General features: G+C 40.1%; 1 protein-coding gene across 2 annotated transcripts; it reads left to right on the top strand.

The window, feature by feature from the left end:
- Positions 1-10,711: 10,711 nt before the first annotated feature.
- RB195_006329 (uncharacterized protein) lies at positions 10,712-15,204 on the top strand (the record flags this gene model as incomplete). 2 transcript variants are annotated; one of them, XM_064179360.1, is made up of 10 exons in its annotated part: positions 10,712-10,813; positions 12,717-12,831; positions 12,888-12,970; positions 13,068-13,148; positions 13,220-13,356; positions 14,336-14,441; positions 14,810-14,842; positions 14,877-14,908; positions 14,965-15,021; positions 15,153-15,204. In XM_064179360.1, the coding sequence occupies 10 exons, from the start codon at positions 10,712-10,714 to the stop codon at positions 15,202-15,204; spliced, it is 798 nt and encodes a 265-aa protein (XP_064036320.1). The 2 variants fall into 2 exon arrangements, with proteins under 2 accessions (XP_064036320.1, XP_013304056.2); XM_013448602.2 differs by lacking the exons at positions 10,712-10,813; positions 12,717-12,831; positions 12,888-12,970; positions 15,153-15,204 and having other exon boundaries at positions 13,098-13,148; positions 14,810-14,908; positions 14,965-15,000.
- Positions 15,205-16,029: the final 825 nt, after the last annotated feature.

Below are 16,029 nucleotides of genomic sequence, written 5' to 3'. Positions count from 1 at the left end.
TTGTTGTACACGCACATTTTTGTAGTCTATTTACCGGCAAAGAACCATGTGGATCGAAGGTGAATTGGATGTGGGAGGTGAGAAAATTTCGCACCATGGCGTTGCCATGTATGATCTTCCGGTATTCTGGGTCCTTCTCGCATGCTCCGGTTTCAAACTTTTCACAAGTGCAATTTGCAGACCAAAACAAAGTTGACAGCTTTGAGATTCAGTGGTTCTATGGACACTACGAGAAAATTTTGGTTGTTGGTCGGAGATTTCCCGTGACTACATTCGAATTCAGCGTGGTGTTTCGCATTGGCCTACCCAGGCAATACTCTTTCTGTGGGATTAATGAGAAAATTGCGGTAAAGCGGAGAAAGAGAAAAGCAAGAAGAGGTAAAAAAAAGAGAAGGTGCTCGAAGTTTCGGTGGGAAGAATTCAAAAGCAGATGACTTAGATATAAAGATTTCCACACATAACGTCGCGTAGGCAGCTGAATGCATAAATAATAGTTGAATAAGTAAAATCGCGCACAGCTTCGAATTTATTTCGAAGTAGAGAAAACATTTGAGCAGTATTATCGCAAGACAATTAAGGAGCATGCTTACTTGCAGTAGAAGTTATTCCAGAAACCACTATAATTTTTTTTTCGTTGAAAGACTTCCGTCAGCGGAAAAAAAATAGATAAAGTGGAGTGAAGGAATACGAAGAGAAGAAGAAGTAAAGGAAGAGGGATCATAGAACAATTTAATGGCATCTGCTATCAAATCGCCATCCACATCCAATCGATTGATACAATACCACTCAGAAAGAATTACGCGCATGACAGAACACCGTTTGAGCGTGTGAACAACATCCGGCCTCTTCATTCATATGCACCAATTGTTAGTTTCGACAACGCGAACTCGCAACAATAGGAAAAAAAACAGCAGATAGCATTCACCCGTGAAAAAATTCAGTTTCTGTTTAGAAGGTGGATTTACGGAACACTCGGTGTAAAACAGTGATTTAGAAATTACTTTAATTTAATTACGTAATTCCTTACGCACTATAACAAAGAATTCTCCAAATCTTTTAAGTGAAGCGTTGCATTAAAAGCATTTAAGCATCTCTTAGGTGGTAATTTTTCACTTTAGTACGTCATGTAGCATAGAACTTAATCTTTTTCTAAGCTAGATTAAACATTAGTCATAAGTAGATATTGTTCAGTCGGAGCTCTACCTCGGCTGAACTGCGTTTATTTCGTTAGATGTTTATGGGCGGGTGTAGCGTAGCTGTTAGAGGTTCTGCTTCCTGCACGACTCTATCGGAGGTTCGAATACGCCCTTGTGCTCAACAAGCCTTTCATCCCTCCGGAGACGATAAATTGGACCCAGACTTGTCTGGGAGGACAAAAAAAAACACAGACTTGACACATCAGCTAACCACCGCAAGTCATTGTAGAGGCCGTTCGTTGACCTCAAACGATTCTGAATTGAAGTGAACCTAAGGGCGCATCCCAAGCGGATTGATTAACGCCAGAAACTTTATCCCTTACCTTTTATCCTTTATTTAGGGCGTTTAGGTGTACTGATCATTGTAAGAGTTACTGACCTTTTTAGGGATTGTAAAAACGAGCAAGAAAATAAGGTGCTGACATCCGCAAAAAGTGGAATGCTTTGTCTCTTCATTGTCTCCACTAACACAAGATAACCAGAATGAGAGAATTAAAACCATAAGTGGGGAATCACGCGCAACTTCGCTCCCCTGGCTGGCCGATGGCCTCGTTTGAGGCAGCGCTGCTTTTCGCCATACTGCACTGAGGGAAGCTCCTTCTCTACCAATCGTTCTGGCACACAAGCCCCCCCCCCCTTCTCCGCCTTCCTATCCGAGCTAGCGTACTCCCGCTGAGACAACAAGGAAGCTCTGAGTCGACGACCGGTCGCCTACCATGGGTTCGGCCAGATTTCAGGAAGCTTTATCGGGCGCTCTCCCGCCTCGATCGCACCGCACCAATGCCTGAACTTTGTATCAGGTTGGAGAAGATGTCAAATTACTCGCAGTGGAACTTATATCCTTCATCCCCTGTCCTACTTCGTGTGCACTGCGGTAGACGAACGGGCAGGCTCCTTCTGTTTGTAAGCGTCCCCTTCGTACAGAGCAATTTCTCGCGCGGTATTACATGAGCTGCCCAGCGCATTTCAAGTTCAGACTTACGAACAGCCAATAAAACAAACGTGATGAAAGGAATACCTACACCAACAGCATACAAACAAATAAGCATAGCATTCTGTATATGCCAGCACAAGGTACTCACAGATCGGGATTTCTAAGGAGTAAATTTTTGTGTTACGCTTCTTCTGCTTGCCTTTTCCGCAGTGTCAGACTTCCTCATTTCTGGTCCGGCATGAAGTCGATACGACATATGAGCGCCTTGAGAGCTGATCTAGCGTCTTGATATCTGTGAAATAGTAAGGTCAAAACAACCTGAGGCTTGATGAGCTTGTATAAGCGGTTGTACTCGAGGTGGAAACCTTTTCTTTACCATTTCGAACTGTTTCGAGCGCATCTGTTTGCGCAATTGCCGTAGCCTTCATGCCGTTTTGATCCGAATATGCATAATCGTTGCGCCCTGTTAAAGGCTGGCTGTGGCTACTACGTTAATACTAAACTACACCTTCTACTGCAACGAACACTGAAATCAGTTAAAGTTAACAGCAGTTAACAGTCAACTAATAGTTTAACAATTAGTGAAGGGCTTTCAGCAATCTCTCTTGAATTACTACCCTGGAAAAAGATCGTAGGAAAAAAACCATCGGATTTATTGCAAAATTCTAAAGCAGTGTAATCCATAGTGGATAAAACTATGGGTTAGTGATTTTTAGGAGAATTTCCCCTAAGGAACTCCTTCTCGTAGATATCAGACACGGGCCTCGACTATGTCATGGGTCACCCTCATGATAAAAGATTTTTGCGCAATTGAATAGTATGTTCTAACGTAGCTTGTTTTGACTATTGTTTTTATAGGGGCTGGTGCAGCGCAGTCGGTAAGAGGTCCCGTTGTCTGCGCCATCGATCTGAGGTTCGAATCTGACCTAATGCTCACTAAACCTTTCTTCCCTCCGGGGTCGATAAATTGGTACCAGACTTGTGTGGGAGGATAAAAACACTGACTTGACGCAACGGCTAGCCCCCGCAAGTCATTGTATAGGCCAGTAACACATTCGTAAACCTCGAACAATTCTCTATTGAACTGGACGTTGTCGCGCATCCCAAGCGGATCGATTGATGCCGGACACTTTATCACTTTATTGTTTTGCAGCCTTTCTCAACTTTTTTGCCTATCTTTGCGACTCGGAGGAGAAGCGACGAGTCGCAGGGTTAGCTTTGGCGGCCCGCGAACTTCTAAGAGCGCCAGTAAAAACGCAGTCACACATCCATATGATGATTGCCTGGTCGTGAAACACACTTAGTCACCAACAGAGTGTGTACGCGGGTATGCTTTATTGGTGCTGGTGAAAGTCTGTGGACAGCGTTTCCGGTACGCGCTTCTCGGCTCGCTGAAGAAGAAAAACCATTGACATACACCTACTTAGGTACGTTCTTTTCCTTTCCCAGGTATGTTCACCATGTCCAGTTGTCCAGCTACAGAAGGGCGACAATACTAGCTCCTTTCACTCGAGTACTGTGCAAAATGTGCCACAGTAAATCGCTCTTCACCGCGCTAGCTTTTTCTTTTTTGAAAATTGACTCTATGAATCAACGTCGCCTACGTATATGTATGACATCGTGCCGTGTCCTCTCGTTTCTCAAATTCTTGCGTTCCCTTGGGAATCTTCGAGTTTTCATAGTTGTAAACTACTTCCGACCCAGAGAGGTACTAAATAAGAGACCGCAATCACAAGTTTCCCTGAACGTTGCCTTTATGTTGAAAGAGTCTGAAACCAGAAAGATCACAAGGAAAGCTATACAGCGAAAGAGCGACAACGTCCAGTTCAATTCAGAATCGTTTGAGGTTTACGAACGTGTTACTGGCCTATACAATGACTTGCGGAGGGTAGCCGTTGCGTCAAGTCAGTAATTTATCCTCCCAGACAAGTCCGGCACCAATTTATCGACCCTAGAGTGATGAAAGGCTTAGTGAGCATTAGGTCGGATTTGAACCTCAGATCGATCGCGCAGACAACGGGACCTCTTACTGAGTGCGCTACACCAGCCCTTATAAAAACTCAGTAACTAGCACAAGTAAAAATAGGGTGCAGATCAACAGTGTGGCGGCAATGCACATCTCAAGGCTTGAGATCGCCCTGCATCGGTGCTCCTTTGACATGCGACCATCCTTATACTCACCAAAGTTTTGCACGAACAGTAACTGCGAATATCCTGCATACGGGTGGAGAGGAACTTTTTGAATCGCTATCTACCGCAGATAATGTGAGCTCGCCCAACTAAATGTTGTGGATTCCGAACAACTCTATTCGAAAACCACCAACTGAGGTCATATGTGTCACAGAGCTTTACCTCAGCAACGAACAATTCATAGCAAAAATTATTTCCGCTCGCTTTTTCCAAAATAATGTGTAGAGGAAAATACCTGTAGCTTTCTTCTCCACAAATTTTCTTTGAGGTAAAGAAGTGTATTTTAAACGCCTTTTAGACCTCCTTCAGAACAAGGATTGAAATGAAGTGAATTTTGGAATTGAAGTTAGACGATGTTGAGATCTCTCACCGCATCCGCCAGCGAGCGTCAGCAGCCCCAGATGCTGCGAGGCAACAAACCACAAGAGGCGTTGTTTGTTGCCTCGCAGGGATTTCCGATCAAGTAGGGCGTATCCCACCTCGTTCCGCAAGACAGGAACAGGAATGCACTCAGACTCAGACTCGCCTATTATCCGATTTTTTCATGGGAGATCTCAACATCGTCAATTTGTGATATGGTGTCCTTGATACCCAGTGAAGACTATAGTGGAGACTATCAAACTTAAATTACAAAAAATGTAGTTGTAATTAATAGGGTGTACAAGGGAATTCGCGTTGGACGGGCCAATAACTGTTTCGTGTTATGGTACGATTCCTGTACTATTAAACTTTTACGTTTTTTTCAGTCTTAGATTCCTTTACTGTGTAACTTCTTTCTCATCTTTTTAATTCGTACTCTGCTGGACGCTGTCTTATCCATGATTGTTCTCCTTCTTGGAGCAGATCGTTCTGCATTTTCAGATTTGTGTGTTGGTTCATGTAACTGAACGTTCTTTTTCTATTATTTATTCGCTCTATCATGTCTCCAGGACTCATCTTAGTATCTAATATTCACTGAACCATTTTTTTGTTTCACAACAACGCGCACTTTGAGGAAAAGACTATGTTGTCCGCCTATGACAGCAGTAATTCTAACCGGCTCTTTTTCCAGAAGTGCGTTAATGTTAAGAATGAGCCGAAAATCATGTCTTTTGAAATTTTTTGACGCGTTTGATGAGTTTTTTTTTGTAAATCTGTACTGAAAATCAAGGATGTTATAGCTACACAGCTATGGTCAGCTTGCATTTGTGGTTCATGGTAAGTTTCTACCATTCCTTTGCGTTATTTTCCTTCATTGTCTTCTGCTCATGGAACAACCATCCCGGAGAACTTGATCAACTATCTTGTTAGGACAATGCAGTAATCTTTGTAGTGGTTTCCTTTCAATTTCAAACACCTGTGGTCGTCGGCTGACTTTTATACATATCCTTTTGAATCTCATCTTCTGAGAGAATACACTCAGTGAAAGCTGATCGTTCAGAAAAGTCGTGCCTCCGTTTCTTCGCGAAAGTGCAAATCATGCTCATGGGGTCGAAAAACTTTGCTGATCTGGTAAACTTTCTTCCTACAAATATATTAAATAGCATTATTGCGCGTGCACAACTGGGTGACTGCGAAGAAATGCAGCTCGTTCTTCGTTTTTTTCCTCTGTTCAGCACCGATTTTTTAAATGTGTTTCGACTCGTACGTGCTTGATTTTTGTGTGTTTTGACTGTAGTGTCTGGACGTGGTAGATTTAGCTTTTGTTACTACAATAAAATGTTAATGACAGTTAATTTTCTCGCGAATTTTGTTTTGTTAGTTTCTGATACTTAAAGCAGTTCTTCCATGAAACGAATGTTTTATTCGTGAACAGCGGGGTCGAAAACCCCTAGACAGTTCCATCGGAAAAGATTTGGGTTGAGTACCATTAGTGTGAGTGGGTGACTTGAGAATTAGGGTATTTTATCACCTTAATTGAACAGACCAAAAGCGGTGGTTCAGTGGAATGTTTATTAAGTGAATACAGTGAGTGCCAACAAATAGGATTCGATGAGTGAGTGGGCAGAGCGTTGTCTGCCGCACTCTTGGACCGTACAAGTAGTGATTGAAGCCAAATAACCATAACGGCCAATGGTACTTTATACCACGCCCCTTATTTATCATCGAGGTCGATGATAAGCAGTACTCCTGTAGGTAGTGTATTAGTCGATCGATCGATCGGACTGATTGGCGGTGTCGGCGCGGCAATCATGGTGCACAATTGCTACATACGTGGCTAACGGCCGAAGACATAAGGGTATAGTTGTACTGGAGTTGAAACCTGAGAGAAGGAATCAATGAGAGAAAGATGCTTCCATAAGTCAGCAGTGCTGTTTCCTCAAATGGGCATTATAACGGTGAGCTGAAGACATCACTCATTCAGAGTTCCTTGCAATCTTCACAAAAAGTAGGTCAAAGCACAAGTACATCGTCACCGCTCATTTTGGTGCGGGAGCTAAACAGTGTGCTGGTCAAGAAAAGAACCAGAAAAGGTAGTCATGAGAAGTAATTAGCAAATTAACGTACGCGTTATTGTTTGCGCGTTAAGGTTGTTATTTTGCTTTATTTCAAAACGTTATTTGTTCTCATATATACAGGAACAAAGTGTACAGGCAGCTGACTATGCAACTAGATATATTACTACGCAATCAAATTCAGGCTTAAAAAGCTCCAGGTCTTGTAATCACTGTGTTCTTCCTTGTCAATATGTAATTACAACCTTTTCATAAGCCAAGAAATTTTATCTCGAATACATAGTGGCTTGTTTCCCTAGTATGACCCTTTACACAGCTCAGGTAAACTTTTACTCTTCCTTACAGCCCAGTCATTGGTTTTTTTTTTTTTTTTTTTTTTTTTTTTTTTTTTTTTTTTATATATATAATATATAAATATTGGTTTTTATAGAGCCCGCACTCTAGAGAGGGTTACCTAAGCAATGGAGAAGCCGCCAAAATATGTTATTTTTCTCGCGCCTTTAAAGGACCTTACTTTTTTTTTTTTTTTCCCCCCCTTTTTTTTTTTTTTTTTTTTTTTTTTTTTTAAAACCTAAGATGTCCGTGATGGACTCCAGAAAGCACATGTATTATCAATGGGTCGTCGGTTTTGTGTCGGCTACCTAGTCAATCGGCGGCACGACTAGAAAGTTCTTTTTTTAGTAAAACTGGATTCGTTTGTAATTAAGTTGGAGATGGTATCAGCGATCAAGTAACAATTGTTCGCTGAAAACACCTCTAACTTATTTAATGAACATTATCGCCCCGAGAGCCCTTTTCAGTTTCCTCGAATGCAATAAAATCAAGTGCAGCTTTTGTTGATGAATTCAAATTTTTGAACCCTGAGAAGGGTCTAACACTCTTATTTTTAGCATTATGTAAACGGCTGTCTCGCAATATGTATGACCGCTTGAGTCACTCGTCATGTCTGCTACACGAATAATTGCTTTCGATGCCACTTTAATTACGAAACAAAAGGCTATGGTTTCTACATTTGGAAAAGATGAGTTGTGCTTCTTCACACTGTCCTTTCATGAAGGTCCTCTATTCCGTCCGTTCTTCCGGGGAAGTGTAGAATGCCAAAGGAACGCGGGTAACATCCAAGGGACATCGAATATCAAAAAACTGAGGAAAAAGAAATGATCCGATGGAAGCTTGCAACAACCATATGCCATCATTTCACTCTTCTCACTGCTGCTACTTCCATCTGTAGCACTTAATCCATCCCAGATGAATGTGTTTTCGAACGTAAATCTGTTCTTACACAAAGTCTGAGAAAACGACAACGAAAAGAGAAAAGCTTATTTGTGTAATACCTTCGATTACTTCTAAATTTCAATTTTCGGCTCGACTTCATTCGTAGTTTATTTCTTTTTGCGCGCCAACACTCCCTACCCAGCTTGGGCGTGCGGTTTTATTTGAAAGTGCTTTGGAAAATGCGTATACTATCATTGAGCAAAGAATCGACATGAAACTAAAACCACTGCGACGCAGAGAAATGCATTGTGATTCCCTTTGCTCCCTACCGACAAAAGTGTGGCATTCCTTCATTTTACACACATAGCAAACTCTTTTTTTAAGAACTTATGAAAAGGTATGTAGCATGGACTCAAAGCGATGATCGCTCCAAAGAATACTAGGGAAGTGTCAATTTACGAGACTCACATGAAACGTTATTCCGTTTTTGAGAAAAATGTTTGCAAATCAGTTCTAGTCATTTTAGAAAGTGTATTTGAAGGGGAAGGTGCACTGAGTGAAAAGAAAATGTCGAAACATGTGGCCACAACTTTTTCCTTAGGTTTCCTTCAACCAATGTCCAGCCCACTTCTTCTGCTCCTAAAATATTAATACACAGTTCATTTGCATGCAAATCCACAACAGTAGTTCCCATGTCTTTTTGATGCGGATGGTTTATAATAGAAAGTGCGAGTTTTTAACGATAAAATTCCATCCAAGCAGCGACTTTGTGTAGTCTGTAGTACTTCCAGATCACTATTGCTGTAAATCAATCGGTTTTAGGACTAGCACTCATTTTCAAAACATACTTACCTGGACTCATCGCAAGGGAGAACATTATGCCAAATTTCTTTTATCCCTTTCTCTTTTTGTGAGGACGTGGGCAGACGAAAATCAGTTCTTCATTCTCCTACGCGCTTTTTTCAACCAAACATCAACTTTTTCGCTCTGTTTTCTTGTGAACAACTTCTTTCATCTTGTTTACGTAGTCAGGACTGGCCCTGACAAGATGACTGTGTTCTTTGTTTTTAGCTGATATAAGACACCACTGATGACTGGTGAAATGTGAAAGTTTCTGGAACTGTTTTGAGAGAGATTTGTTAAGTTGTGGCAGAAGACATCACTTACCTTTACCGCTGTTTTTAAGGAATCACCTTATATTCCAAGATGATCACTCACTTGATTCTGCTCAAGGGCGAAGCTTTATTCGTGATGAATCATTATGGTATTTATTTTATAATATGGATGATATTGTTGATGGAAAACACCATAAATGGGTTTACTTTTTGGATGTCTGGATTGATTTCCTGCTGTAGACGAAGTGGTCCACAAGCAGTTTTCTTGCAATCTTTCGAATTTGCAGGCTAGCGTTGGTCATCTTCTTGTCGTGCTTATACTTCCCCGGTTTTTTAATGCAGAGATTCAGTTGCAATCTGGTACCACGGCGCTTTCAAGGAGCGGAGAAAAGCGAGCACATAGCTCTGATTGCTGTGTTCTACAGATTTATTCTAGAACAAGAATTAAATTTGAACATTGATATAACCTGTTTTTTCTGACTGCCACTTCGTTTCTTTCATTGTGTTTGAGTTTCTTCATTTCCTATGGAATCCGTCTTCATCTCGCATTCAAAACTGTAACTGCTATATAGTCAGCCCAGTAAGGTTTTCTTTGACTGGTCATCAAACATTTAAATTTCCACGTATTGTTAGTTGAGGAGGAAGTGTCCCCCGAGCTTCTTCATTTGTAAACGAGAAGATCACATTTGATTAATGGGAAAACGAAGGTACATGTAAATGTCAAGAATTATTGTTTTTGCTCGAAAAAATGCGAACAGATGTCAGTCTGTAGGTGTTTGAGATTCCGCCACAAATTATTGATCACTGAAAGTAATATTGAAAAAATGAGCGATGATGAACATTACGATCTTGAAGATGTTTATGGTTGATTAATGCGCTGAAACACCTGTATAACACGAATTCCAACTTCCGAGTCTCCTTTCGTAATAATATTTCAAGCGTGTCAATTCCGAATTCCATGTTCGGAAATGGATGGTGGAGGATGTGAATCCATCATCCTTCACTTGAGAGAAGTAATGTGCATAGTAGGGTGGCTTTAGTTTCGCATAGTGTTTTCGGAATGGCTAAAATCGAAATTTCATAGAACATCTTTGCCTTTATGACTTTCCACACGGTGTCGCTAAGATTTAGCCATCAGTTGTAAGAACGTTTTCCTTTCCTCTTCTACCCCTTCAGGAATGTTCTTGCACCTAAAATTGATATTTCTTCCTGGAATCACGATAACTTGCTTATCCTACCATCCTACTACTTCAGTCGAGCTTTTGAAGTAAAATATAAAAATAATCTACTTTTTCTAACATTGTTTTATTAGTTCTATTTACGCTATTTAAACAACCTAGTTCTCCTTCAAGAAACCACTGAAGCTTTGATCTGGATTCTCTCTTTCTATAATTTTCAAAGTTTACATCAATTTCACTTTTTTCTCTAGGAATTGTTACCCAGCTCAACATCTGATCAGCATGTCAATAAACGAGAACTTTTCTTAATTCAAAGCAGCTGCGACACCGAAAAAGTCAACGTTATTAGATTGTTAGTTGCCTTGCATCGTTTAGGATGATCAGCGGCCCAACAGCCTCAACGGTTCGAAAGCACTCCTCTAACGCAGTATGCTGTCGATGGGGGTGAATGTGTGCGTGGCTGTCCGACAAGAAGGCAGCTGTTTCCTCCTGTGCGTACTCCAGACAACAACAACAAAGGAAAAGAAAGCGGACTTCGAAAAGCGCTAACGTGGGTGTTTTTTGCAAAAAACGATGTCCATCCGAAGAAACATGCGTGAACTTCTAAGTTATGCACTCGTTTTGAATCCAAATTTGACTCTCAGATGGAACTAAATGGTCAAAGAGATTCTCCGTAACTGCCATGCTTGTGTTTGATGAATAGATGTCACCAAAAAATATTACTGACTGCTTGATCAGAAATTAAAACAAAAAAAAAACTGTATCTACATTATTACAATCAAGTTGTTCTCACCAAAACGCTTCAAAATTCTTCATTAAATGATAGAACAAAAGCTGATTGGAGATACACGGGAGCAGGAATCAAAAGTAGGTTTAAACGATCGAAAATAAAGCGAGCTAGAGTAGAACACAAACATTTTAATACGTCTACAAAATTTCCAAATGATCTTTAAAACCCATTCCTAAAAAGGAACATTACAAAAGAACCTCTAATTTTTATTCATCTCACACTTCCCAAGGTTTATCAATGTAATAAAATATCTCTTTTTCTAGTAGAGGGTTGTATTCCACGAGTAAACAGCTCCTTATAATAATTCCATAACAAGCTGTGAGTCAGAGACATAGTTATGATGATAATCTACAGTACTCTGCAGTTATAAAAGTAGCATACATAATGTGAGTGATATTCTTTGTTTTTTATGTTTACTGCCAGTAGTATTTTTATGCGAAGCACGAACAAATCTTAACGAAGAAGTGAGAACGTTCGCTACGCTGAGCAGCAGAATCATTCTTATTCATCTTTGTGATGGTTATTACTTGTTATAGAAACCCTGATTTAAAAAAAATCAGCATAAACACTACTATACATTGGAAATTCAAGCTTTTAATGTTGTCATTTAATGTTAAGCAGTCGTAACGCTCTATCTTTTTCTTTTTCTTCTTCTTTTACCATTGAACTACTAGATTTTATGTGTGTTTTAACGAGAATTTAGTTTCTTAACGACTCAGCGTTCATGTTCAGCGTCCATCATCAAAGCGGCAGTGAACGCACGTGAACATATGTGCGTAACAAGGAAATTTCCTTTAGTTCTACGAAGCGTTACGCCAGTAAAAGCTAGTAGATTACTTGTTATTTTCTTTCCACTTTCTTTTAACTTGTCATTTCGATTTAAGGAAGAGTAGATTTTCCACGAGAATCCATCTTTCCCCATTAGCTAATCCTCGCTGCGATTTTAAAAAAAGTCAGCGCTGTGCGATTTTACGAAGTACTGGTTTGGTTTGTCGTTACCATTCTTCCAAGTCATGGCTGCGAATTTACATGATGAGAATCAAATATACTGGTCGAAGTTCAAGAAAGAAAGTGATTAACACTCAGAAGAAGATTCTTGCATTGCGCACGCACGTCGAGGTCATCCGCTTGGAAGCATTCGGCACCGATTGTCCCAGAAGAAAAATTTTGCCAACTATGTGCAAGTAATTTCAGAACGAAATGTACGAGGGAGGAAAATTACATGGCATTGTAAATGAGAAGAGTAATATATTCGATTTTTTTGAAAAAATGTCGTAAAAAAACGAAGAGAATACACCTACCAATACTTTGACCCAAAATTGAGATATTTTATAAGCTCTTGACAGGTTGCAGATAAATGTGAAATAATTTATTCAATGCAGGAGAAGAAGGTCTTCCCAAACTGTGGTAGGAACCGTCACTAAGAGTTTAATGCACTTTAGTAACTGACATAAAGAAGAAAAGCTTTGCCATTCTGGACTGAGATTTCTGTACAAATCTCAGTGTAGAAAAGGTTATTATTAGTAATTAAAATGTCTCACTACTATTATAAAAAAATAGAAATGTTTTTTTGCTTTCTCTACTATCCATTTGACAAAGTCCGAAGGGAGCGCCGTTTACAATGAACATTTGGCACATCTAACAATCCATATTTTTGTATCAGGTGCACTTTATCCGAGCTTATTTGCTGAAGTTTGAAGTGGTTCCGAGCGATTCGACGCAGTTACTCAAACACGAAAATGACACAGTAAACCAGTTGGAGGTTATCAAATCCTTAGGTGATCACTGTCATCAGCATTGCATGACATAGTTGTTTATTTAGGGTGGATTTTAGATCACATCTGCTCTTACGTCATCTTTTATGAATCACGGCGTCAGTTGTGCGCTATTGTTGGAGTAGAGGGCGGGAGAACGGGGGTGTGAACAGAGTTGCGAGCCAACCACGAGTGTCTGTGGGCGCGGCGGCGAAGCAGGCGACCAATAGCAACGAGTGGATAAAAGAAGCTCGTTGAAGTCGCAGCCAAGCTCAGTCTCACCGCTAACCATGGCCAGCCGTACCACAGCCGGAGGAATCGGATTCGCTGTTCGACAGAAGGTGACCACTTTTTCTGAGCAGGGGAAAATTATGTGGCATTTTATTTTTATAATTTCTACATCTCATTTTAGCAAGACTCCAAATACAACGACGATGAGGGAAAATTGCTCTTGCTCTGGATAAAGGAGCTTTCCGGGGAAAACATCAATACCTCAGGAGATAGAGATAACTTTTTGAACCTTCTGAAAGACGGTACACTTCTTTGCAAGTACGTGTTTTTCCTACAATTTTCGACCGCTTTCTTTTCTGCATAATAGGACGGAATCGAATAGGAGCAGATTTTTCAAGAAAACACTTAACTCTAAAGTATTACTATTCTAGACTCTTCACTACTTGAGCCTTTTCTGTTATTAAGCAAAAAAGGAGATGAAAATAGAAGACAGGAATAACTTTTCAACGACTCCAACCCTGGAATTACCGGATTTATTCATTTGCTTTTCAGAATAGTGCATAATAATATGCCTCTAGGCCTATCCATCATTTAAAATATGGCTTTTTGTTCACAAAGTTGCTTAGGGGATCCGAGTTGAAAACACTTTTCAGTCTGATTTATAAGCTGTTTCTACTTATGCATAATTTTCAACGTATTTCGCGAGCGTCACTGATCTCTTTAGGAACTGTTTTCTAATATTTGAAGTGGAATAAATGTTTAGAAAACTGTAATCGCTAGGCCTATAAGATAAATTTCCTAGTACCTGAGCCTCTTTCGGGACTTCAGCGTGTGCGAAACTTAGGTAAAAGTAGCAAGAACTTTGGCTTAGGATAATGTAATCGAAAGACGAAAGCTCAGTTGAAGTCACCGTAACAGATACTAAGCTGGATATTGCTTCATCTCGCTATCATTTCCGGAATTAATAAAGTTTGTCTTTTTTTGCCCTCCATTTCACGTGACTTGTATTGTGAAATTGTAGGATTTCTAGATGAAAAGAAAGTTGATCTGGCCACGACTCATCTAAGAACCATATTCATACCGTAATTCTAGCTTAAGTTAGATCGTACGTGCTCTGGCAAGCATTTGGTGTGCCAGCTTTACTGGGGTCAACGAGATGGGGAAAATCCCTGACATCTGTTGATCGCCTCATTGTAATAGCGCTGCTCCTACGCAGTTGTCACTTTCTAATAAAACACATACAAATTTAAAGAATCAGCACCAGAAATAACGTGAAAAGATAGTACTCAATTTGCAGAGCAGCAAATGGAATTGAGCCTGGAATCGTGAAGAAAATCCAAAAACCTATCTCAAACTTTGCGTGTATGGAAAACATCAATGCTTTTGTCGAGGCTGCTAAAAAGGTGAACGTTTTGTTTTGGTCGTCGACTACGCCTTCGTGATGATTCGTCTGTTGATGACATGTTGTGGAGAAGTTTCTGGAATGAACAGGTGTCTCGTCGATCTTTCTAGACCCCGCTGAACGCCAACGCAAACAATTTCGATTACCTCTCGAGCGTCAGCTGACTAATTTGTGTTCGAGCGTTCTTAAAGTTGCGAAGAATTGCGGTTGCAAGGCTAAGCTCTAAGGACTTTAAGGGCAAGCGCCGAAGAATGATAAATAAATTACACAAAACACTGGAAGAAATAGTTAATAAGTGAATGTACAGGGATTTTGAGAGTTGTTTGACGGAGAAGTGATGCGAACTCATCGAATCGAGTGTGTTTTCAGCTCGGCGTTCCCACTGAAGAAACTTTCCAATCAGTAGATCTTTTCGAAGCTCGTGATCTATTCTCAGTCTGCGTTACTCTTCTTTCTCTTGGCCGCATCGTAAGTTTCAACCATCGGGATTTCTTATGGCGCTACTTTACAACGAGATCTTTCAGCTGCAAAAACAGGGCAAGACGAACCCATTCAAGTGATTGGACGAAAACATCTGTCAGGTTAGCCACACTCACTTTTTTTCGCTAAAGTGTAGAGATACTGGCCTCCACAAAACTTGGCAACTTTGAGAAATTTCTTTTACTGATGAAATTTGAAATTTCTTTCAGGGAAAATTTGAAATTTCTTTCAGGGAGCGCGAAAGATCAGCTAATTCAGTGGCGTTCTACATCCAATTTTCATGATTGTCCCATATCTTATGTAATTTAATGAGTTGTTCACGAGTATTGTGCCTTCTACGAATGTAAGATCATTATAAAAGATCCAGAAGAATAAACATAACATGCATCGACCGCATTCAAGTGGATGAAGAAGTAAAAAAGAGTGACGGACAAGAATGACTAGTACATAGCCATCTTCGTTATTTGCCGGAATACTCCGTTTTAATTAAGAATGAGATCTCGGACATAAGAATCGATGAACATTAGATGAAGGAAAAGAAAGTGATGCGAAATGGTGTTTTTTAAGGCTACTAATTACGCACGATATTTATTTTTTCAGTTTTCAAAAAAAGGTAATCTATAGGGACAGCAGAGAAAAAAGAAAAACAAAATCGCAATTTTACTGCTTACTTGTTTTGCTTGATGTACTTGAAAGATGGCAGTTTGTGTTTGGTAGCATAAAAGAGCAGCAAACCGTTTTCTATTTAATTCTCTTTTTTATGCGATCGCGGTGTTGCGAGGGAAACTCCCCACTTTCTTAAGCGAAACATTGGTAATGGCGCAGAGGAGACATGTGGAAATAAAAAACAGCAAAGAAAAACTATAGAGGTAGGTTACCGCTTGTTTATGTTAAAATCTTCTCCAAGTTTTAAAAAAAATATTATGGTGATTCTGAGTTTGGAAAGTAGCCAATTTTTCCACTCGTCTTCTCCGCCCAGCCGTAGCCATGCTAGGTTATTTGCAAACGACAACGACAACTTCACATCAAGGACATTTGAGAAGCAACAAACATAAGCAATATTATCCTTTCGTGAGGCTACCGAACTTGTGTACTAGAGCAAAGAGTGC

The sequence above is a fragment of the Necator americanus genome, chromosome I (assembly GCF_031761385.1).
Source record: "Necator americanus strain Aroian chromosome I, whole genome shotgun sequence".
Lineage (NCBI taxonomy): Eukaryota > Metazoa > Nematoda > Chromadorea > Rhabditida > Ancylostomatidae > Necator > Necator americanus.
This window is presented reverse-complemented; position numbering and strand designations above follow the sequence as displayed.